General features: G+C 38.6%; 1 protein-coding gene across 1 annotated transcript in view; it reads right to left on the bottom strand.

The window, feature by feature from the left end:
• CA13 (carbonic anhydrase 13) overlaps window positions 1-24,584 on the bottom strand; it is a 31,782-nt gene extending 7,198 nt beyond the window's left edge. Inside the window, exons 1-6 of the mRNA XM_060035194.1 lie at window positions 24,484-24,584; window positions 19,928-20,125; window positions 13,510-13,628; window positions 7,189-7,284; window positions 5,613-5,675; window positions 4,925-5,080 (exon numbers count right to left, since the gene is read on the bottom strand). Of these exons, the coding sequence (XP_059891177.1) occupies window positions 4,925-5,080; window positions 5,613-5,675; window positions 7,189-7,284; window positions 13,510-13,628; window positions 19,928-20,125; window positions 24,484-24,520 (669 nt within the window). The 5' untranslated portion in view covers window positions 24,521-24,584. The remainder of the gene's footprint in view (window positions 1-4,924; window positions 5,081-5,612; window positions 5,676-7,188; window positions 7,285-13,509; window positions 13,629-19,927; window positions 20,126-24,483) is intronic.
• Window positions 24,585-26,557: the final 1,973 nt, after the last annotated feature.

Here is a 26,557-nt window from a genome sequence, read left to right as displayed (position 1 = left end):
ACTGAGACTGAAGCTACTGCGCAAGAAGGAAAATCTGCAACTTAAGCCCAGCCAAGAAAATTACCTGCCAACACAAAGGAAACAGTACTCATCAGAGAAAAATAACAGATCCAGAATCTCCACAATTTAATGTTCGTAACATCTAGAATGCAATAGAAAATTACTCAATATACAAAGACTCAAGAAAATGGAATACATTCTTAAATAAAGAAAAATCAACAAAGTGAGACTCAAGATTACCCAAATTTGGAAATTACAAGGATTCTAAAGTGGCTACTTCAACTACCTGTGGGTTATATGACGTTAAACAGCATACTTTTTAGTGCGTGAGAAATTTCAACAGAGTAATGGGAAGTCTCAGCAGAGAAATAGAAATAATAAAAAAGAATCAAGTATAAATTTTAGATCTAAAAAATATAATTTCTAAAACAAAAATTCACTGGATAAAATTAACAAACTGACATGACAGAGAAAGAGCAAATGAACTTGAATATAGATCAATAGAAATTATCCACAGTGAAGAACAGAGATTTTTTAAAAGATTTCAAACTAATAGAACCTTGGAAGGAACCTGTTAGATGTTATTAAAAGGTCAAATGTTTGCATAATTAGAATATCATATATGAAAGCAACCTAAGTGTCATCAACAGATGAATGGATAAAAAAGATGTGGGGTGGGGTGTGTGTGTGTGTGTGTGTGTGTGTGTGTGTGTGTGTGTGTGTGTGATGGAATATTACTTGGCCAGAAAAAAGAATGAAATTTTGCCATTTGCAACAACATGAATAGACCTGGAGGGTATTAGCTTAGTAAAATAAGTCAGAGAAAGACAAATACCATATGTTTTCACTTATGTGTGTAATCTACAAAATAAAACAAATGAACAAATATAACAAAACAGAAACAGACTCAAGATAAGAGAACAAAATAGTGGTTACCGGAAGGGAGACGGCTTGGGGAAGGGCAATATAGGGGAAGGGTATTAGAGGTACAGACTACCAGGTATAAAATAAAGAAGTTATAAGGATGTAATGTACAGCACAGAGGAATATAGCCAATATTCTGTGATAACTTTATGTAGAGTATAATCAATAAAAATAATAAATCACTATGTTGTATACCTGAAACTGATATAATATTGTAAGTCAACTGTACTTCAAGTAAAAAAAAAGAATATCGGAAGGAAAGAAAATGGGACACAACACACATAAAAATTAACTCATAAATAATAGAACACTTAAATGTAAAAGCTAAAACTATTACTTAAAGTAGGAAAAAGTATTTTGTGGTATACAGTTAGGCAAAGATTTCTTATCAGGAAACCAAAAGCACAAACGATAAAAGATAAATTGATAAAATGACCTTCATCTAGATTAAGAACTTTTTAACTTTTGCTCTTCAAAAGATATAGTGAAGGGCTTCCCTGGTGGCACAGTGGTTGAGAGTCTGCCTGCCAATGCGGGGGACACGGCTTCGTGCCCCCGTCCGGGAAGACCCCACATGCCACAGAGCGGCTGGGCCCGTGAGCCATGGCTGCTGAGCCTGCGCGTCCGGAGCCTGTGCTCCGCAACAGGAGAGGCCACAACAGTGAGAGGCCCGCGTACCGCGAAAAAAAAAGAAAAAAAAAAGATATAGTGAAAAAAAATGAGAGGCAAACCACAGACTGAGAGAAAATACTCTGTCAGATTGTTTTGAATGCTCCCTCTTGGAAAAGGCCTTTAACTCCAAACCTGAAGGAGGAGCAGGAGTGTTTATGTACTATATGATTCCATTTAAATAAAATTTTAAAATAACATTCTAGTGACAACATCTCAGTGGTTGCCTGGGGCCATGGACAAGGAAGAAGATGGAGTACAGAGGGGCACAAGGAAACTTTTTCAGCCAAGGGATCCACTCTATGTCTTGATTGTAGTGGTTGTTACAATAACCAAAATCATCAGCTGCACACTAAAATTCATGAATTTTATTGTATGCAAATATCGTAATAAACAAAAAAAGAAAAAAAATTTCTTTAAAAAGGAGTACAGAATTAAAGCCAAGTATTCTGCACATCAAATTTCAGCAGGTCAGTAAGCCACTATAGATAATCTGGCATAAACCAAAGAGACTTGGCAAGAGAAGTCAGCCTTCCAAAGAATGACAGATCTGTTACCAGAAGTAGCAAAAAACAGTGTATCTGTTTACTGGCCTGGCAGTTAAATCAAGCATTCCCGTAAATGACTCTTTTTCTTTGGGGAGAAAAATGGACTTGGATCAAGAAAAAGAAAACGAAAACCATCTGATTTGCCCTTTAGGTCAAACAATGACTTGGCAAGAAATAGCAGCAGGAAAAAAACCTAGAAAAAAATTGGCACCAACTTACTAAAAAGAGGATTTAATCTTCACAGATAATAACATTATACGGTGGAATTGAAAAATAAATAAAAAATACTATTTTGCAGTGGTTTCTAAAATAAAGAGCTGCTAAAATTGAGATTAAAAATTATCTTTTGAAAAGTAATCCTTAAATCAATGGTATACACAAAAGACATTTTCATTTTACTTTATATAAAAGAGTTAAGCAACTAAATAATCTTATCAACCCTTTCATGCTTTGGATTTTTAAAATATGCTTTCTATTTTAGAACAGTTTTGAATTTACAGAATTCTTGCAAAAATAGAATAATTAGTTCTCGGATACCCCACACTCAGTTTCCCCTTTTATTTTTTTTCATTCACTTTTAAGGACGCACACAAAAGTTTCCCATTATTAACATCTTGCATTAGTATGGTACATTTTTCACAAGTCGTGAACCAATATTAATATGTTATCATTAACTGAAGTCCATCTTTTATTCAGATTTCCTTTGTTTTTACCTAACATCTTTTTCTGTTCCAGGATCCTATCAGGAAATGGCATCATATTTAGTTGTCTTGTCTCCTTGAGCATTTCGTGATTATGACAATTTCTCAGACTTACCTTGTTTTTGATGACCTTGACAGTTTTGAGGACTACTGATCAGGTATATTGAGAATGTCTCTCAACTGGGCATTTTCTGATGTTCTTCTCATGGTTCAAATGGGATTTGACTCTTAAAATATCTTTTGCTTCATTCTTTAAATCTTAAAATCACCATAATAATTTGGATTATTACGATATTATAATCATCATGATAATTTGGATTATTAAGATATTATAATCATCATAATAATTGGGATTATTACTCAGATAATCATTTCAATCTGGTTAAAAATAAAATGTCTGAAAGTGTTCCTGCTACAGTAGATTTAAGTGAATGCCTCAAAGTGAATTACCACTCACACTAAAGCTCTAAAATACAGCTATTATTTTATAAACTCTAACTACATAAAAACCACATTAATAATTAACATTAATGAATTGAGCTTCAAATAAGATACAGTAGTGAATTCACAGCTAGGCAGTCAGTCATTCCTAAACTTGCAGGGGGTTATTTTTGATTCGGTTAACTTTATGTATTTTAAGTAACTAAATATATATTTTGATATATATTGTTTTCCAAATCACAGGTGGATTGAAAAAACTTATTTTCCAACCAGCTTTAAGGAATAAAGAAATTCTTGAAATATAAGGGAAAACATGATTCCCTTAATATTACTAACTTGATGTTATAATGTATTAACTCTCACTATTAACCTATTCAAATTTAATAAAAGAATGTAAAAGTAAACAGTTTAGCACGTGAAGGGGAGGAAAATGAACCCCATTAATAAAGCCACTGAATCTGTGACAGGTCATTTTTCTCATGATGCAACTCACCTTATTTATGATGGAAAAAATTCACAGGAATTTCCGTGTCAGTCAAGCTCTGGATTTCTACCCAGACTTTTATAAAGTGTTTTAATACGTATGCCCCAGATTATTATTTGGCTTTCATTCTAAAGACAAGGTCGACAGAAGTTGGATATGTTCAACACCCCAAGGGGAAAAGTTACCTGATATGACCTTTGTAAAGGTGAAACAGCTCTAGTCTTTGATTGGACGAAAGATATAATCCACTAGGCAGGTGGGCCAGCCCAGGACAGGAGTACTTTATTAGATGCAAAAATTACTAGGTTATGTTCTTACTAAGATTTTGCAGCATATAATTTGAAACAGAAAACAAAACAAAACCCGTTAGGTATAGCATCCCAGAGCACAGAGCATCCACCTGGCAGATTCGTCAGTCACAGGGTGGGTTCACAGCTCTGGCCAGAGTCATCAAAGACATTCCGAGACTGACTGACCGACTGACTATGGGGGCTCTATAAGCATTTATCAGAAGAACCAGTGAGGAAATGTCCTCACAAGAGGAGTACAGGCAGGCACCCACAGCCTCTTAGCAAATGCTTAAAGCCCCTCAGGCAGCTTCACAACAGTTTTGTCGATAAAAGCCAAAAGATCAGATGGACTTCTTAAATTTAACAAGTACACATATTTCTTAGGGTGCTATGCCCAAGGCTGTTCTCACCGTTCCCTTTCTAAATGTGAGATCTGTAGGAGAGGCAGGTCCAGGGACTGAGGTCAAAAAGGAGACTATCACCTTTTGAGATAAGCTTCTCTCCTGATTTTCCCATTTGTATCCCAGACTGTTAATATCTCAGACCACACAAAAGAAAATAAAAACAAACAAGTATAGCCCTTAAAGTGGCACTTCACTTCCACCCGTGCCTGTTTGCACATTGCATTTCTAGGAAATGGGAAAGAAATCATCTAATCATAGAAGGTCAAATAAGAAAGGGACATAAATCTCATCTGGTCCAACCACCCATCTGACTAATGAAGAGAAAGGTAAAGCCTTAATTTCAGGCTTCACAACAGCAGAAATGAGGGCAGGGTTTGAAAACACACACACACACACACACACACACAAGATTAAGCCCAGTTTCCTCTAGTGAATCAGGATCAATGTGGAAAAAGCGATATACCTGTTGAGAGCTGATGTTTATAGGTTGTTTTAAAACGATCCATGTGACGCTCTCTAGAAGAGGTGGGACTGTAAGGGAACCAGGATATGTCCAATAATCCCAGCGTGGAGGAAGCAGAGATAATGGGTCAAAATTTGTGAATCGAGTTTGTTTACCCTGAGGAAGAAAAGAGAATTCCCATAAATTACAATGGGAAAGCTTTACACAGAACTCAAAAAAACATACATCCATTGAAATATTATTTCACTGGAATTCTGTAATTCATGGAATTATTTAGTATCTGCTTTTCATATCTTAAAAAAAAAGAATCTGCCTTAATCTAAAAATTTAAGATGAAGTAGCGCATCACCTAGATTTATTTAAGAAGCTCAAGATTTACTTTTTAATGTAAGTGGTCTTTAAAATGTGTTGCCACTAAAGGCTTACGCTGCAAAACTCCAACAAAAGAAACTAATTATGCAAAAATAGATGCATTAGTGATTGTTTTAGATAACTTAAGACCCCTTCATAATTTTCAAGAGATAAGTGGTAATAAACTACTTCTGTTCTATTGGTCAAGTATGTTCCAAACCTGCTTCCAAGCCAGCAGCATATGCTATGTCAAAGTCTAAATTTTTAAAAGAAGATAAGAGAATTCAGGAGAAACCAAGGAATATATTAGTCACTAGTAAATAGAAATTAATTTTACCTTTTCTTTAATGGAATGCAAAATATCGGTAATCTTTTGAAGTTGGGGATTATGCTCACCAATCTGAAAACACAACATTTCAGAAGAAATGGTTACTGTAGCACATCAGGTCTGCATCACTCCATTTCAGTCACTATTTTTAAATTCTTTTTTTTAAAAAAAAAAAAAAAACCTAAGCCAGCCCAGAACAAACAAACAGTGATTGTTCTATAGTGAGGCTCTCTTTCACCTGCCAGCCTTATCACGCCAGAAAAATCGAAACAACAAGATAATATTACAGGGCTCCTTGGCTGAACTATAACTTCGATTCCAAAACTAGCAGTAACAGCTTCTTATTTGTCAGCTTTATGAATGTTCAGGGTACAGATTCTCTCGAGAGAAACTTTGCTTAGGAAACTCTTACATAACACCTGCACTATTAAACCAGATGTGACTTTCAGACCCTAGATCCAAACCAACTATGGGTGACAATCAAAACATTAGAGGAAAACATCTCCCACTTTCAGCTTAAAATGACTTGAGGTCCTGAATCAACGGAATGTATCATCATGAGGAGAATCCTTCAGAAAAATATATATACTTCTTTTCATTTATTTGGGGTGTCCTGAATCTCTCTGAAGGTTTTAAGTCCTTGGGATTCAAGTATAATGCCTTGCCCCACTTGGATCTCACGGCCACCACCAGACTTGAGGACCGAAAAAAGGAGCTGCTGCTATGCATGCCAGTCTCTGCTCTGCCCCATGCTTCCCCCTGTCCCAGTGCAACGATTTACAACATCAACATCACGCAAGTCAGGGGCATATCAAAAGTGCACACCCTAAGGAATGTGGTCGCAGTGGGAGTTGAGCGGCACAGCCCACCCACAGGTATTATGACAGTGATACCTCCTGTGGATATCAGACAAAGGAAACTACAACAGAATCTTTTAAAATGGTCAGTGTGTTTGGGACAAAATACTATTGTGGTCAAACTAGTGCTTCAAGAATCAGGAACTTGGGCTTCCCTGGTGGTGCAGTGGTTGAGAGTCTGCCTGCCGATGCAGGGGACACAGGTTCGTGCCCCAGTCCAGGAAGATCCCACATGCCACGGAGCGGCTGGGCCCGTGAGCCATGGCCGCTGAGCTTGTGCATCCGGAGGCTGTGCTCCGCAACGGGAGAGGCCACAACAGTGAGAGGCCTTCGTACCGCCAAAAAAAAAAAAGAATGAGGAACTTGAATTTTACCCTATCCTGTATCTCCAAATATTGAGCAGTCAGGAAGAGCCTATTATAAAGATTTTCTTCTCAAGATCTCAGTTGTTACTTCTGCTACTATTGTTGCTGCATCTGCGTTTGCTATTCACAAAAAAATGATCAATGGACAATGAGACGTTTCATAAGACAATGTTCCTAGGGTAGTTCTGGGCCCTTAGATGAACCATAAAATAATATACAAAACGTTAAAATTCACTTCAAAGGGAAAACATTAAACCTAGAACTAGTTTACTATTAAAAAATGGTAGACCGTCTACCCCATGATTGAAACTCTTTATCCAACATGGCTGACTAGTTATTCAAAATGAAATTAGTGATTCTCACCTGTAAAAATACGCCCAAGACAGCTAGTCCATCTGGCTCATGAGCTGCCTCAACAAAGCTGGGGTATTTGTCTGAATTCCAGTGAACAACGTGGAGCTGAAAGGGAGGAACGCAACATAATTCAAATGTTTTTTTTTAAACACCCTTAAAAACATAAATACAAATAAAACATTTATATAGATCTTCTGGTGTTGTGCACTTATATGTATAATGTCCAGAATCCTCCTCTTTACTTTTGTCTAAAAACTAAAGTACACAGGTGAAGGACCATGTCACTTTGGTCTGTGGTGTACTGTGCTGAAGTCCACATCACTAGAAGGCTCTGGAGCATCCTGTCAAGCCTCTCTAGCCCTAACAATCTCCAACAATTGCTCCCAAGTGACTCAGGGCTCCCCCATGTCCACAGATGGGACTGCAACTGTGCAGCCTTCAATTAGACCCCAGCTGGTGGCTGAGTCCAACGCACGAGCGCAGGGTCATAGGCAAGTGGAGAAGTCAAACTCCACACAGTAGGTATTTGGGGACAATCCTGCTGCTGAGAACAGTGCCAGTTGTTCCTGAAACTGCCAGTCAGATGTTCATCACTGCAATTTAAGACTTTTTATGGCTTGAAAATGCAAATTCTCCTTAGGGGTAATTATTTTTAGCGGTATTTACACATTTTCTAACTTCTAAGAATATGTTCAGATCCTCTGTTGAGAGCAAGTTTTAAGAGGGAAAAAGAGGCTTCAGGGTCTTGTAAACAGAGGCATCTGAGGAAGAAAATGAGAGGCAACTGGTGCTACTGATGGGGGGGGTGGAAAGAAGAAAGAGACAAGGAGTTGGAGTTGGACAAGGAGTTGGAACTCTAGAAAACAGGCTTCACCCACTTCACAACTTCCAAAGGTGTCCTAAATGTCCTACAATAGTAAACAATGCAGTATTCCAGACTCACAAACAAGCGTGAAGGGTTGTAGAATGACAGTAAGGCAGAAGACCACTCTTAGAGGGTCTTCATTCCTGGTTAAGGGAAGGACAAACTGAGATAGAATCCAGAGGGCAATGCAGGCACCCAAATGACTTGGCCAAGATCATGACTCAGCCATGTTGTCCAAGGACCCTCCAGGAAGGATGGACTTCAGATAAGATCTCTTTCAAATGAGTCCTTTTGGCACCTCGGGGAGGAAACACTTATTTATGAAGGGTTTCATGCACAAATCAGCTTTCTGGCTGTAACAGAGAGAATGTAGTATATTCAAATGAATATTTTTACCCCTTCCTTTAAATATAACTTCACATCTCACAGGCAACTAATATGGGAGGCTTTCTAGATAAATAAGAGTTACCATAAACTGGGAACTATAAAACTATAAAATAGTGCACCATTAACAAACAATCAAGGAAGACTGTGGCATATCTAGATGGAAAATACAGAAGCAGATTCTTCTGGTGCCATGGTCTATGTTGATGTCAGATAGCTGGGAGAGGCACAAAGCCTGAAAACATTGGATGACGAAACAAAATTCATGTGGCTCACATGAGACAGATGATGTTCCACTGTAAGGGAGAGGTAGGAAAGTATGCTGAAGTTGTTTTAAGTGGCTCCTTGCCAACATAGTTCACTTTGTAAGAGATGACACCAAAGAGATAGAAAGATGTGAAATGCCCTCTTTATGTTCACAACTCCAACGGATTAGAAAATGAATGTGTAACTAAAGAGACATGAATCTATCTGTATATCCTTCCACTGGTTAAAAACAACAATTGTTTGAAATATTATAGGAGACTAAAACAAGAAAAATGTTTTGTTTTTTTAAACAAGTCCTTCTCTCTGCCACACACTTTGCTTAACTGGCAGCAGTATCTTCAGAGCCACTGATATCAGCTTTATTAGCATTTGTATTTGAACTAAAACTCAAACAAACTCACATTTTCTAACAGTGACAGCCACAGTGATTTGAACTGAATGACAAGAAGTTATAGTAGCCACTGCAAAAATGGAAATAAGGGCTTCCCTGGTGGCGCAGTGGTTGGGAGTCCGCCTGCTGATGCAGGGGACACGGGTTCGTGCCCCGGTCCGGGAAGATCCCACATGCCGTGGAGCGGCTGGGCCCGTGAGCCATGGCCACTGAGCCTGCGGGTCCGGAGCCCGTGCTCCGCAACGGGAGAGGCCACGGCAGTGAGAGGCCCGCGTACTGCAAAAAAAAAAAAAAAAAAAAAGGGGAAATAAGATTCTTCCCTATTGGAAAGCAATTTCTAAATAATAGTATTTTTCAACTTTAATATTTTTAAATTGCATACTATTGCTTCATATAATGTGCTCATTAATGTTGAAATTGTAATTTTACTATCAACTACATATTTAATACACTCATTATGTATTTGGCATAAATTGTAATCAGATAAAGTTCCAAATATGCAGTGAACTATTAGCCTACTTTTTGTAGATAGGTGACTCTCGGGATAAAGTCTTTCATGATTTAGATTACTTTAATATCTGTAATGTCACAAATCATTAGATTAGGCTCCAAATTAAATTTTTATAGGTTACAGCTTTAAATGTGGGTGGGGATTTTTGTGTTTGTTTTTGTTTTGTTTTCTTTTTGTGGTACGCGGGCCTCTCACTGTTGTGGCCTCTCACGTAGCGGAGCACAGGCTCCGGACGCGCAGGCTCAGCGGCCATGGCTCATGGGCCCAGCCGCTCCGCGGCATGTAGGATCTTCCCGGACCGGGACACGAACCGTGTCCCCTGCATCGGCAGGCGGACTCTCAACCACTGCGCCACCAGGGAAGCCCCATATTTTTATTTTTTAAGAGGACACAACTTGATGATAGTCCTGAAGTTAGGTACAAAAGTAGCTGGAAAAACTAAACAACCCCTAGGAATCACTTATGATAGCCAAGCACAAAGGGATCCTTTTGAACCTGAAACCCAACGCAAATGACTCCCAAATACCTCCATCTCCCACCCTGACCTTTTCTTTAAACTCCAGGTTTGTATCCAGTAGCCTATTTGAACACGAGACTAGAATATCTATAGTTGTCTCTCCAACTTAACATGTCCAAACAGTTCATTCCTGTCTGCAGCCTGCTCCTCCCTAGACTTTCCCATCTCAGCAAATAGCACAACCATTCTCATGGTTGCTCAAGCCAAAATCTTAAGAGTGCTTCTAGATTCCTCTTTTTCCTTCCTTCAATATTGACATCCTTCTCCTTGGCAAATCCCATGGATTTTACCCCCCAAACATATGGATTCGTCTAGCTCTCTTCATCTCCACCACCCCATAGTACAAATCACCATCATCGCTCATGTGAACACGTTCATAGCCTTCTAGTTTGTCTCCCTGCTTCTTCAATGTTTGCCCAAACTCTTAGCCACGGAGCAGCTAGCTATATTTTATAAAATATAAAGCAGAGCATGCCATTGCCCTGCTCGAAACCCTCCATTGTCTTTGTCCTGCTACATGAAGATAAACTCCAAACTGCTCACCAAGCCCCCCAAAGACCAACTTGGTATGGCCCCTGCAGGCCTCTCTGGAACATGGCTAATAATATCTCCTCTCTCATTAACTCCAATCCTGGAAGCCAATGTCTTTGTCTTCTAGAACATGCCAACCTCATTTCTTCCTGAGAGCACCTGGACCTGTTGTTCCCACTTACCAGAAAGATCTCCCTAGATTTCCTCAGAGTGGCTTCTTCTGGTCATTCAGTCTCAATTCACTGATCATCTCAAAGAGGCCTTTCTTAAGCACCCAGTTACTCTACCAGATCATGTGGTATTGTTCCTATCAAAGAACTTACCACATCCAATTTATTTATTTGTTTATTGTCGACCTTGAACACCCACCAACCCTGAGGTCTGACCCAGACTTCCTCTTCTTCCAGTTACATTCCTATCTCAAGCCAGAAACACTGACTCCTTCCCTCCCTCACCCTCAACCCCAAGTAATCACCAATCACCCCACTGAAGTGGCACTTCCAGCCAGCCAGCCCTCCAGCTGCACTATGTCCTATTACCTGGAAAATTCCCGAAAGCCTCCTGACTGGTTCCCTTTATCCACTCCTGCTTCAACCCAATTTATTCTCAAACTATAGTTTGAATGATATTTTTAAAACACGTATATGATCACTTCCTGATTCAAAGCCAATAAGTGGCTTCTTGTTGCACTAAGAATAAAGTTCGCAATACTCACGTGACTTACCTTAATAAGATGAGATGCCTCTAGCCTCCCAACTTTACCCCTGACAACTCTCCCCTTTTTACTTCATGCTCTAATCACACTGGCCATTCTGTTCTTCAAATATGTGATAATATGTTATACTCTTCCCCAGCCCCAGTACTCACACATGAGTCTATGCAGGCGCTCTCCCCTTTGCCTGGCTCACTCCTGCTCCTGCTTCAGGTTTGGGTAAAGCCTTTTCCATGAGGAAGTGTTTCCTGACCCATCCCTCCTCCTTCCCAGCACTCCCTTCAGGATGAGCACGAGTAAGTTGGGCCAAGATGGGGGACATGATAGGATCTCAATGAATTCTTAAAAGAATGAATGAATGCATGCATGCATGAACAAATGAAATAAATAGCCTTAAACATACATTAAAGAACAGTGTGAAATTCCAGTCAAAGCTTCATCTTCTTCAAGAAGGAAAACCTACAAAGATGGCCCTTGCTCTGCAAGTAAGGACTCTGAGCCTCTGACTAATTTCAGGATATATGAGGGCCCTTTCCAGGAAACCACTTGCCAACTCAGAGTCAACCTCTCTGAGAGTATACTTTGAAGTTTATGAAGTTAGAAGGTGTAAACATAAAGCAATGTGACCAATTTTCCTAAGCGGCTTAGGAAAATTACAGTTCAGTGATCCAAAGCCAGCTCTTAATCTGCACAAAGCTTTTGAAAGTTAGAACATGTCAAATTTAGAACACGAAACTTTAGAAAGCAAACATGAAAACTATTCAGTAGGTGATATAAACTGAGACACTGTACAGATTCAGGAGTTCTGCTTTGTACATTCTTGGCATCTTTTGTCCACTTTGGATGTAGATTTTATTCCTCCACCCCAAGGAAAGAGCAGGTCCCATACCCTAAGCACTTGGCCTCAAGCAAAAGTGTTTTAGTAGGCAAAAAGGACGTTTTGGTTGATAGTCTCAGAGAGCAGATGTATAAGTCAACAGAAAAATAAAACTGGAAAGAAGTCTGTTTGCTGAATCTCTCTGAACAGCAGGGCTATAAAAGAGTGTCTCAACTCCACAAGTCAGTAATCACAAGAAAAATGAAGAAAAACTGTACTTGCCTGGTAACATTTGCTCTGTCTTGCCTAGGCGACTCACAAGCCACATTATATATTTTCACATAAGTAGCTTTGGTTGAGTCACACAATAATTCACTTTCATCTCATGATAAAGCTGTGTGTTAGCAATATTTAACTGGTTTTTTTTGTTTTGTTTTTTTTTTTGGCGGTACGCGGGCCTATCACTGTTGTGGCCTCTCCCGTTGCGGAGCACAGGCTCCGGACGCGCAGGCTCAGAGGCCATGGCTCACGGCCATGGCTCACGGCCCAGCCGCTCCACACCATATCCCTTGCATCGGCAGGCAGACTCTCAACCACTGCGCCAGGGAAGCCCAATATTTAACTGTTTTAAAGCTTGAAGTATATTATGCTTTGTCCTTTAACCAGAGGATTAGAAAAAGTAGAATATTATTAATGAATATGATTATAAGGAAAAGAAGTTCACTCCCCAATGGAAAAAAAACAAGTCAATGAACACTTCATCCTATTCTGCTTTACCAACGACCTGAATAATTAACAGAGACTCCATTTTAATACCTGGGGTTGTAGAGGTAATGTAGAGTTTAGGAGGGTTTGTGACTTTACTTTTTTTCCCTACGAGGAACTTGGCCACTTACTATTAACTCTATTATACGGACTTCACGTGATCTTAGTATATATTTGTGTCTGGACCAAATGTGTACACAGTTGGGCCTAAACCAAATGTTTCTTTCTCTCCCTTCTCACTGGTTTTTCAGGAAATACAACAGAGTTTGTAATTGGTATTGGACAGACCTGGGTTTCAAGCCATCTCAACTGCTTCCTAGCTGGATAAGTTACTTAGTCTCTCTAAGTCTCCAGTTTATTCATTTCTAAAATGGCACAAAAACCTTAATCTCTAAGACTCAGAAGGGCCAAACGTGTGGCTCTCATGTTGATAAACTCTCATGCTGACAGAATAGAGTGATTTCAGCCACTGCGATACCTAATCTGGCATAAGGAGAGTTGTCTTCTGTGTCCCCAAAATCCCATCACATAGAAAAACTCTGAATGATGAATACAAGTCTGAGGGCTCACCTCTGCGGCATATCTCACGCCGTCCACCACGTGTTCAGAGCCGTGATCATCGGTGGACCCCCAGTGAAGGTGAAACTGTCGTAACCTGTAGCTTCCGGTGAGAGGACCCCCACGCAGAACTAAACATCAATACATTTTAAATTGTCAGCAAGAAAAAAAAAAAATTACACATCCTGTCACAACCCACAGCATCTCCCTGGATCACTCAACATCTCCATGTCCTTCAAGGAATTTTTTATAAATGTCATTCAGATGGCTGACAGGAATACAACTTTTAAGTATATGAGGAGTAAAAACAAACATTTTAAAAGGTTAAAGAGTCCACAATACAGGTTTTTATGGAATATCTTGTAAATCAAAACAGACACACTGGTTAAAAGTAGCAGAAACTGGGAGTTTGTAGAGGTAAAGAATTGCTCTGTTTAATGGAGAATGTCAGTCTCTCTAAATAAAAATGTGATGTGCTAAGAGCTCCATCTTGAACACGGTAGAGCAGCCTAGCAATATGGTCAGAGAACAGGCTTCAGCGTTAGGAGTCCTGGGGCTCACACCTTATTTACTAACTGTGTCATCTTGCACAAATCCTTTAACTTTGAAACCTCAGCTCTCCTGTCTATAACCTCCAGAGAGTAATGTTACCTCCTCCTGATGCTGTTGTAAAAACAGAAGAAAAATTGAACACAAAGTACTTATCACTGCCTGGCAGAAAGTCAGCATGCTGGACACGTTAGCTATTATTACTATTTTATTGCTGTTATGATTACTACAAAAACTGGCAAAGTAAGCATGTCTTTTATACTTGAATTCTATCTTCTTGGGGAAACATGAAATACAGGACAAAATTAACACTTTTAAAATAATCCATCAAATCTTTGTCACTTTGGCAGAGTATATTTTAGTACTTTGCCTCAACACATATGATCTCTAAAACCGTGGGAATAGAATCATATATTAAGTACACAGAAAAGCTTTTTAGTAGAAAACATAGTCCTAAACTGTCTCCTCCCAATTAATCTTTATTGAGCATGTTTTAAAGGATATGTGAAGATGTGGAAGCATCGCATGCTGATTACATCAAAAGCACTGCTAATCTCTCACTGACATTCCAACAGGATTAAGTGATGGATTGGTATGGTGCAGCCTTAAACAATAGTTTGATTTAAATTACCCTCCTCTTCAGAATATATATATATATATCTCAAAATTTGTCAAGAATGATGCACCTTATATAAGAAGCAAAAGATGTTAAGAGGTATCACATGCAGTTTTCTACAAACAACAACAACAAAAAAGACAAGATAATACATTTGACTAAGGCACACTCCTCTTTGAGCTATACTGTAGGAGAAAGAATGATCCAGACTGCCATCTGTATTGACCAGTACAACTGAATTCATTTCTCCCTTACTTGGTTTGACTCGGCTGAAGTTGAACATCAGTAATTAAGAGTTGGTATAGTAGTTGGAATCAGCAGATGTGGGAATAGTCCCAGCTTGGCTACTAAACTATGCCACCTTTCAAAACTCATTTAAGCCTCTATGGGCTTCAGCTTTCTTGTCTATATTTGTGATTGTTTGTTTAATTAAGAGATTGGACTGGATGTTCTTTAACTTCTACAATTCCTGAAACTGCCTAAGGAAAAAAAATGGGAGTGTATATAATAAAATCTTTTGTAAGGTTGAATGGTTGGGGCTTCCTTTAGATTCATTTGCATCCAGATTTCTTTACAATAAATAAAAATAGCTATGTTCAGAGCCCTCTGAAAAATAAAAGAGAAGGGAGAACCACTTACACCAGACTCTAGGGCTTGCTCTTCTGTCACTCTGTCACAAACAGAAAATTGTACTGTTTCTTCTCCCACGGAACAATGTTCACGAGGGCAGAGACCATCTGCTCGGGTCTCTGTTGTACCCATCCCATCACCTAGCATAGTAACCATCACAGAGGAGATGCACAATAAATATTTGATGAAGGAATGAATAAAATATTTGATTTGTATTTAAACAAACAGTTTCAAAGATGATTCACAGATAAATTAATTTAAAAGGCTCATTTCCCTGACTCCATATAGCATGGATGCAGTGGCATTCCAAACAAAAAGAAATCAACAGCTCTAGGGTCTCTTTTCCCCTCGCTATTGCGTAATAAGACCTGAGCTGAACCTTGAAGTCATTCCTTCACAGATAAAAAGCAGCTTAGAGAGCTTGAGTGATCAATGTGGAATTGACTTTGAGAGAAGATGCAAACAAGCTGGCTCAGGAGAAAGAAAGTGATACCAAGAAACACACACATTATTAGGGAAACATCCAAGAGTACTGGTTGATCTCTGGAAAGCCTGCTCTGAATCCAGGGTTTAAAGCCAGATTAGCACAGCTCTGCTTAGTTAAGCAACAGAGATTGCCTTACTCTTTACATATCTGGACTTGGAGTGTTTTAACTAAAATATCCAACCTGGGACTATGATCAAATGTCTAACCATGAAGACCATTCTCCTGGAGCAGTGCTCTACCAAAGAAACACAGAGTGGGAAAAAATGAGTCAAAATACCAAGGTGAATCGCCAACGTTGAGATGGTCTATAATAAAACAACTAAACAGCTAAACTATGATATAAAATGAATAATGGTGACAAAAATTATTTTTTAATGAGGATGATTTAATGTTTTAAAGAGTCAAATTCTTCATCTTACTTTCCAACCTAGATGAATAAATATATATTGTTTCCATCTTATGTTTGAAAACTAGTAAGTATTGCTCCAAAATCACACTTAGCATATATATATATATACATATAAAATACTTCACGTATCCCTCCATTAAGATTTTAAAAAAAGTCTATTCCAAATAAAACTTTCATATAAGAGATCTACAGAGATCAAGAAACCAGAGTTAATTTTAAAGTCTGAGAAAATTTTAATAACTTAGTAAAAGGATATCTGTCATTTGCTATATGCTGCAAAGACCAACTAGGAACATATGCATTACTCTATTGAACTTAACTTTTTTTTTAATTGTTAGTAATTTGCTTACTCTACTCACTTTCTGAAACTACACTGTAGTCAGCTGCCTAAAATGATAAGCAAGGCTGGCAAAACAAAATCAGAAAAAAATTCATTTAGAAAGCAAAACACTTGTCTGTTCATGCATTTACTGTCTATCTCACTAGGATACACACTCCTTTAAGGCAGAATTGATCTCATTCTCTTGTATACCCAATGCCTAGGACAGTTCCCGGATCAATAAATGTTACTAACATAAAGTAAGAAAGAGACCTCACCTGTAGAAACACTCCCCCACAAACTTCAGTTTGTAAGGATGCTACTGAAGTGACCTGAGCATCACTAAAGCACATAGTCTTAGGACTTGTGAATCTAATAAAAGTCATGGACTGATCACTGTATGGTAAAGAGTTCTCTGAAGTAAAACTAAATGAACAGCACATCTATATTTTGCTTGGAATCTAGGAAAAGAACAAAGAGCACAGATCTGCCAGGATTATAGTGAGAGAGAGAGAGAGAGAGAGAATGAAGATAGGAATGGTCCTAGCTACTGGGGCTTGAATTCTTTTCAGAGCCAGGACAGTCTTCATTAGTCTGGCTTCTGGCTTCCTTTGCTCTGAGCATGTGCACTCCAAGTTACTCTCTGATCACTCATTCATTCAACAATTCTTTAGAGCTTATAATGGGCCAGCAACTGTGTTCAATACTAAGTACACAATGAGCAAGGCCATCCTTATCCTCAAGAAACTTATAGAAGGAAACATAATTATAATAAAGTTTTATAATACATCATTGTCACAGATTGCCAATTTAGTTTCCTGTATATCTTGGCTCAGGGCGGGGCGGGGCATGGATCACACAACTAAGGTATGCTTACTCCCCATCTTTTTCTGTTTTTTTCTTTTTTAATATATAATTTAAGATCTTGTACATTTGTTTAACTTCAGGCAGTTACCTAGAACTAGATAACAGGATTATAACTGAGAAATTGACAATTTTTAGAGATGAAAATTAAAGAACAGTCACTGAATCCATCAAGTTACTAGCATTCTTAGTAGGCCTTTCTTAGCAAGAAAGCATCTTCCTTCCTTTTGACATCTTTTTAAAATTTCAGCACAACATATCTTATCCACAGAAGGGACACAGACCATTATTATTTATTATTATTTTTATTACTAGTTATTAGTAGTTATTGAGTATTTACTATATGTCAGGAACTATTTCATTTATTAAAACTTAAAAATTAGTACCACAGCCTTTAAAAATTACATGTTCAAACTATGAATAATCCACCAATGTTCAAACTATTTAGGTGTCAAACGGTAAATATTAATTGATTTCTGGTGGTTTGTAATTCTATCAGGACTTCACCTACATATACTAATGCATTCTGTACCCTAATGCCATACCATGGTGTTGTCCATATCCTCCAAGAAACATCATACCAAAAAAATGCTTTTAACTGAAACATACGTTTATTGAGTACCCTCTGTGTGCCAGGCACCAGGCTAGGTAAATGAGTAAGACACAGCTGTTGCTCACAGGGAGCCTTTAGCTGAGTGGAAAGAACCAACTGGCAGTCACAATGCAATGTGGGAAGTTCTGTAAGAGGACAGGCCTGGGATGCCACAGGAGGGGTGACGGGGCCAGTCAGGTGTGATTCCTAGGGAGGGGGGACCTTGTCTGTGTTCCGAAAAACCAGAAGCTAGGGGGAGAACACCCTTGTCTGCTACAGCCAATTGGAGAGTTATCTCTAATGAATTTTTTCCTGTGTGAATTTCACATCTACCTGTCGCTTTTTAAAGGACTATTAAAATTTTGAGGAGTGGCTCCCCACAGCTTAACCACTGGTTGTGCAGCTGCCCAGCCAGAGAAGCCCTGCCAGGACCATGAGGAAGGTTTCACACCTGTGGTCTCTTGACTGGTGGGATTGAGAGTTAACCTTGGTAAGAATGGCTTCTTTATAAAATGGAGACTGTTTTACTCAAGTTAAAATGGCTTGTTACAGAAGTATCTTTGTGTTTTTTATAGTTTGTACCAAAGAAAAAGAAAAACCAGCAACAATTTATTTTAGCCATGGTGGTTTCTATGTTTTAATTAATTTAATCCCCCAAATTACCATGAAACATTCTCTTCATTTATCTTGAGACAGAAGAATGAGACTCATGACCTATATATATGTAGCTTCTGTCTCAGAGGAATACTAAGTACTTTATGGATATTTTCAATTAACCCTGGTAATTTCATTGTGATCTAGATAGAAATGAGACCTTTGCTTATGGGAGAGGGCACACACTACCCATCACGGACACAGCGTCAAATCTGGAAACACAGACAAACTAATTCCACTGATTAACCCAAAGTAGAGGGAAAATGAGAGGAAGAGAGAGGGAAAGAGAGGGAGAGAGAGAGAAGACCAGGATCATCACTGAGCAAATTAAAGTAAGAATTTTTTATGACTAAGGTTTTTTATGAGAAAGTTTTAGATGAAGTACAATCTAATCATTTCTTATTCTAAAAGTAGGAAAGGATAGCCTCAGTTTTTTGTTTGAGAGATCATAAACAGTATCAAACTACCATTATGGGTGGTATAAACTTTGTACTTAGAAACTTCGGACTACTTTTATAATGTACTATCACATCAACCATATCTATTAATACAGATTCATAAAACTGAGGGTCTGAAGGAAAGACAATTTAATACATGTAAAAAGTGAGGTTACTTCTCCACCCACCCAAAAGTTGAAAAGTACCATGTGTTCATCTTTCCTTATGCATCTTTTAAATTGCTCTGATGAAAGCGAATCACATATATGAATTTAACAAATATGAGGAAGAAATGTAATGGGCTTATAATTTTTGCTAACAATATAGCACTACATAAACACAAGATATTATTACTAAACTAAATCTGAGCTTAATGAATAAGTGAAGACTTTCTTCCAATTAAGGATTTTTAAAATTTATTTTTCATTAATAGAGTAAATACAGCATTATCCTAATAGTAGACTTAAGATAAAAATAATTTGTCGGAAGCCTTAAAAAGTGTTCCAAAATATGATTCTCTCTGATCTTCTCTTTAATCTTACTTTTAAACTTGATATCATCTATTCTTTGGGCAGGAGGTACACTTGAATAAGGATTAAATGTTCATTTTAAAAGGAAATGCTCTTTTCTACTTCACTCAGTTTTTAAATTAACAAATAAACTAGTTGTTTTTTTTTTGGTTGGTCTATTATTTATTCACCGTGTGAAAGACATTATTCCATGAACTAATCAAACAAAACTTTTACTCTAAGTTCTAGCAAAGTACTAATAAGGGACACACAGTGCATAGGTAGTTCAAATATGAAAGATAAGAATGTGCCATCCAATCAACCAAGCTCCTCACCCCAACCAAGAAAAAAAAGAAAAGCCAACCTGATTTGTCCTCTGTGTCATCAAAGTCAACATTGAAGGAATGGCCACTATTACTGATGATTTTAGCTGAGCTTGTGTCGTACTTGATACTAAGAGGTCGGAGGGAAGAATCATATTTCACTTCTTTGGTTTTAATCTCAATTGGAGATTGTTGATCTCCATCAGCAATAGGGAAAAATTCATTCCAATGAATAGGACCTTTAACATATAGGACCAAAAGAAAAGGACTGAATAAGTTATTTCATTCAACAAATACTTGTTGAGTGCAATGCACTGTACTTGACATTGAAGAAAATACAAAGATTAATAAAATACGATCTTTACCCTCAGCACTTTAACATCTAATTGTTTTGTTTTACAAGACCAACTGCTTTTATTATAGGTATGGAAACTTCCTGGTTTGCCTTAATTCATCTTCAGAATTAAACTCACCCTTGTAGACAAAAGAGCATGTTAAAAGTACTTCACAAATGCCTTCTACTGAACTAAAAGCAACACTACAATTCATTGTTGAAAACAATGAGATTCAGTCTCAGCTCCAAGAATGATCTGTGAGAGCTCCACAGGTCAGGTTTATGGGCTGAAAGAACTAACAGAGCTGAGAAAGCTGTGTAGCAAAAAAGGGTGTAGTTCTTTAAAATGCTCTCCCCACTTCTATCACTCACTGTATCTTCACATGTCACCCAGTTCTCAGCTCAATTTCCTGTGAATGTGCAACAGGCAAACTAAGGAAATATGTAAATTTTTCACATATAAAATGACTGCACCATGTCAGGAAATGTAATATTGTTGGTTTTCTGCAGTAGAGTCAGGCAACAATTTATTTCTCTCTTTCTGTGTTTCAGAAGGTCCTTCCAGGGTTGTTTTGCCAATATTACATGAATTCCAATACAAGGTACAATTGGCATCCTGGTCCTCATTCACAAAGTCAAAATCGCATCAAGTTCCCAAATCGAACACATGTTTGATAAATTGAGGTGAAGCAATAAACTGACAATTCCCTTGTATACTCTCACTTCTCTGGGAGACTCATTCAAGTTCTGCCTCTCAAAATCAACAGCCAGGTTGCAGCTTCAAGTAAGCTCCAAGCCAGTCTACAGACTTTACAGGTTAGAGGTTCTTATTTCCTCCTCTACTCTGCCTGTAATTTACACCACCTCCACCAGGTCTGTAGAGCATGGCTGCTGACTAAGCTTTTCCCTACTCCACTAACCAACTAACTTGCTTTCTCTAAAAGTGAAGTACTAACTAAGATGACACAGCATGACGATGAATTAAGCATTTGTTACTAACAACAACAAATATTTTTTAAAGATAAGATTTAGAATGAAATTTCAAGAAATGCAAATATATCATAATTATCAACAGCTTCAATCTCTAAATCTAACGCTCCTTATTACTCTTCTTCTTTGCAAAAGAGAAAGCATAAATTCTTTCCTTTACATATGCTTCAGGTACAAAAAAGTCATAGCATGAATACATAACCACACACATAACTTAGAAATTGTTCTCTTATGAATCATACACTTTGGACTTGAAAGCAACTTGAACATCAAAAGTCCTTCGTTACATCTTATTACAGAAAAGGCATTGCATTTCCTTATTTACTAAGTACTTTCATTTACCTTTCTAACACTCTTTTTGTATACAATCTCGTCCTTTTTTCATGTGAAAAAAATGTTCTATTTCACTGCCCACAAGTATGAGTTAACCTAATGAGAATCAGATTTCAAGTATGCAACACATATGTCATATTAACTTTTTTCCAATCAGGAAAGAGCATCTTTCTCCTCTTAATTCCTTTATGCTCCTATTTCCAGTCCTTTATAACCAGAACTATTTTTAAAAGCAGAGGCAAGACAAAATAAGATAAAAATAATAGCACTTTGCGTTAGTCAATATTATCTATTAACCATAATGGTAGGTTCCTTTCCCTTGCCTTTTATGTGCAACGTTAAACCCATTTAAACATAGTTATAGAGATATACAGAAGTTCTTCCATTGATTCAGGAACTTTCTGAATATCCATAGAGATAGGTAGTTTTCAGTGATTGTCACATTTCCTAAACTAAACTAATAAAACTGTCAAAGGTTTGTGGAAGAAGTTGTAAGCTGTTTGTGAAGGTAACCACTTCCAATGCCTCATTTCTTGATGTTCCATTTTATCACTGCTACTATTCCCAGCTAAAGTTTCCTTTTGTCTGCTCATTCACTGCTCTTGCCAGTCTAAACTGGCAAGCAACAAAACTTGCCCAGTCAGGATACAACACATTTCCAATAGGATTTTGCCAAAGTTGATCTACTTAAAGGTGTGGTCCTCAGAAAGCTATTGAATCTAAAAGCAGGGAATGGTCCTACAATTCTTAGCCGAAATACAAAATCACTCCTTGTTAATGGCTTTTCTAAGATGAATTTTTTTTTTACGTTTTCAAATTTTCATTTTTTTCTTAGGTTTTCTCCAATTTTATTGAGATATAATTGATATACAGCACTATGTAAGTTTCAGGTGTACAGCTTAATGATGTGACTTACATACCCCATGATATGATTACCACAATAAGTTTAGTTAACATCAGTCATCTCATATAGATACAAAATCAAAGAAATAGAAAAAATATTTTTTCCCTGTGATGAGAACTCTTAGGATTTACTCTCTTGACAACTTATATATATAACATACAGCCGTGTTTATTATATGTAGCATGTTGTGCATTAAATCCCTAGTACTTATTTATTTTATAACTGGAAGTGTGTACCTTTTGACCACTTTCATCCAATTCCCCCTTCCCACCCACTCTGGTAATCATAAATCTGATCTCTTCTTCTCTAGGTTTGTTTGTTTGTTTTTGAAGCATAATTTACCTATGTTAGTACCTAGTGCACAACACAGTGATTCAATATTTTTATACAATTCAAAATGATCACCATGATAAGTCTACTTACCATCTGTCACAATACAAAGACATTACATAACTTTTTACTTTAGGTAAAAAGTTTACATAACTTTATTCCCCACGCTGTACATTTCATCTTCGTGATTCATTTATTTTGTAATTGGAAGTTTGTACCTCTTAACCTCCTTCACATATTTCTAAGATGGATTTTTAAAATTTCAGATGCACTTCATTGGAGCCAATATTTTCAAACATATTAAAGAGTAATCAATACTCATTGATTGAAAATACGCTTCTCCTTCCTAATCATAGTGAGGGCACTGTTAACACCCAGTGACTATTAAATAACAATAACAGAAATTATTCCAGCAGAGAGGGAAATTAAAAGAAATTTGTTTTGTAGGTTTTTTCCCCAAACATAAATTGAAAATTAGCAAAATGTAAGATTATAATTGCAGTCTCAAAGAGAAATCCACCTAAATTATACCTTTCATTATTAAAACTCTTTCACCTGCTGCCATTTTTTAACTGGCAAGTTAGTCATAGCCTCAAAAAGACTACAATTAGAAATGAAACTTTTCTGTTTCTTTGTGAAAGTAAGCTTTCTATAAAATTAACTATACAGTACTGCTGAATAATATGCATGTTAATCCAAGAAAGTATTATTATTATTACTATCATTATTCTCAGACCTAATTTTGACAGTGATTCACTGTAAGGCTTTCGTGGTGTCACTTTGCAAACATTTCAAGTAATGGTTATTTGAAAATCATCAGTTCAGTTTAATACAAAAACAAGAAAAATGGTTTACTTTTGATAATTTAAGATATACAAGAAGAAAAGTATACATCTTATTATTCCTGTTGGTTCCATCAATAAACACATTTTTACCAACGTGTTACAATGTCAATGATCCTTTGTTAATTCCTCAGTCTCTGAAAGGATGTGTAGAAGGGGAAGGAGAAAGCATGCAGACTGCAGACGTAGCTTAAAATATAACTTCATTTCTAAGAAAGAACCTAAAATCTTGGTAAAACCAGCAGTACCAGTCAACCAACTGCAAGTTGCTATGGAAATATTTTATAGCTAACAGGTAGCTATTAAGAAAGTTGCGGTACATTGATTGACAAGAAGGCAACGTAAATCTTCAATGTTGCAATTCAAGTCATTAAAATTTCTTAAGTATATTTTCAAATATTTTCCATGATTTGTTTCCCCGTAGAGATAATGAGCTTAGAAGACTGAAAGCAAACTTGTCCTCGATTCATTGAAATATGTCCTCAGATTTCTAAACTCGGTGCCTTTGATTGATAAGTAGTTACTACTAGAGAAAGTTTTCGGCTTTTCAAATGAAGGCGAGGGGACATATCTGAAGATTTCGGGGTCTGGGGTATCGTGACAGGGCTAACGCACGTCAACTCACCCCCACTATCAACAGCCTCCGAGACGCTTTCCCTGTCCACGCAGGACTATGCCTTCCCTCCGCTTCCTGCGTGTGGCTCCGGGGAGCGCTGCTCATTCAAAAGACAAACCGAAAAGTTTCTCGCCAAGTGTGGATTGGCAGAGTGCGGTCGGCGGACTCCGGGAAGCGGGCGGTCCCCCTCGGCCGTCCCCGGCGCAGAGCCCCCTCCCTCACCCCTCCCATCCGCGGAAGGCGCTCACCATTGTGCTCGCCGTATCCCCAGCTGAACCTCGCCATGGTCCCTCGGGGTGGCAGGCAGAAGAAGAAGTGGCGGGGCAGCGAGCAGAAGGAGGGAGCGGGCCGGGCGAGCGAGCTTGCGTGGGGCTGGCGGGGGCCCAGCTTAGGGCGGGGGCCGCGGAGGACCGGGAGGGCCCTTGAACCCCGGGGCCAGGGCGCTCTCGGCCTCGTCCGCCAGGGGGAAGTGGCGGGCAGGGAAGGCGCCCGAGAAGGGAGGACGAAGGTGCTGCGAGTGGGGGGGCGCTCGGAGCGGGGCTGAGTCCTGTGGTGCGAGTCCTCTCACTGTTTGAACTCGGGAAAGACATAGTGCTTGATACGAAGGCGGGGAGATGGAGAGGGAGGAGGGAAAGAAAGAGAGAAGGGCTTCCAGAGGGGCTTTCCTGCCATCTGAGAATCGGTCATCCTAGAGAGGCAAGTGTTGCCCAGCGGGCCCTCCAGGGAATGAATGAGCCACCCAGGCCGGGAGCCGCCCGGCTGGGAGGTGAGGAACCGGCTGGAGAAGTGAGGAGGGCGGGGATGGTCGTGGTGGCGGCGACTGCAAAGACAATACAGCGCAATAATGACAATGACAAGAGCCACAAAAAGAATTCTGCTGCTATTTATTAAGGACTTACCACAGGCCAGGGTCTTAGCCAAGACGTTTACCCGCATTTTCCCTTTAGATCCTCACAACAGTCTTTTGAGGAAGACACTATAAGTTCCCAATAGTTAGGAAACAAGGGAATGAGGCTTAAAAACTAAGTAACCGGCCCCAGATCAACGCAGCTACTTGGAGCCTAGAGGTCCCTCTTAAAGAGGAGCCGATCCCCACCCGTCCATTCTTGCTGCCCCCTTCCCCTAACGCTCACCCTCTGCGGGCCTGTGGCTTGGGGAGTGAGGGACCCAAGCCTGGTTATTGATCCTCGGCCCTGAAATTCTGTTGCCCTTTTGACCCTGCAGGGATGCTTGGTAGGCTTGCTGCCCTAGACGGACGACGGAACTGACTGCAGAGCCTTGAATTTCTGTCCTCGTGTGGGTGTTCTGGGCTCCCAATGAAAAATAAACTGTGTGACCTGCCAGGATTATAATTACTGTTCCAGCCGTGTAAGGGTTTGAGTTAGGTCTATGTGAACTTTCAAATTGAATTGTGCAGTGTTACTTAGAGACAAACTAATGCAAAGAGCTTCTTAATTGGCATGAGCCTTCCATAAAAGACTTAAGAGTGGCTGTTAAAATATCTTTCATTTTCTCTTGCCATCCACATCGCAGCTGCATAATGTGGCAATTGCAAGTCCCAGGGAGTCCCTCTTTGGGTAACCACTGCATTGTTCAGGGACCACTAAATAAGGATCAATTTGAACTATTCTTCTTTAGACCTGACCTAAATACCCCACAGTGAGCCTGTAGCTCCTTCTGCTTATATAGCTCTTATTGAGGTTAGAATGAAACAGAAGAAATGCTGCACTTCATATAGCATTAAACACAATAAACTTTATGCTTCTCTTGCACCTAGAAGAAGGCCTAGGCTTCCACATTCCACATTCTGTGGCACAACTGGGTTCATTTATGCCAAGAATATAATAGGAACCAAACTTTTAAGAGTAATGTCTGATCTATATTCATTTTCACCACAGAAGACAATATGCATATATATTTATATACACACACATATATATGGGTGTATATAAACTATATAAATACATGTAAGATACATAAGACATATATAAGTATCTTAAATTTATTTAAGAATGTTATCTTGAAAAGTTAAGTCTGGGTTACTTAGCTAAGCACCCTTATTCTCCACTAAGTCTATAGATATAGTTGGGGATACATGTATGCACTGTATGAATGCAGTGAAAGAGATCGCGAAAGCTCAGAATTCCATGAGCCATTTTCCCATGGTGCCCTTGTCTCAGATTAAGTTTCATATTTTATAAACCCAAGGAACCTCTCTGTAAGGAGCTTAGTATACCCACTTTCAGTAACTCAGATGATTAGCACATCAGGGTGAATAATGCTCTAAGTAAATGTCAGTTCCTAATGCTCAAGAATAGTTCT

The sequence above is a fragment of the Delphinus delphis genome, chromosome 17, assembly GCF_949987515.2.
Source record: "Delphinus delphis chromosome 17, mDelDel1.2, whole genome shotgun sequence".
NCBI classification, from domain to species: Eukaryota; Metazoa; Chordata; class Mammalia; order Artiodactyla; family Delphinidae; genus Delphinus; species Delphinus delphis.
The sequence above is the reverse complement of the archived record's forward strand: the minus strand, read 5'-3'. Positions and strand labels throughout refer to the sequence as shown.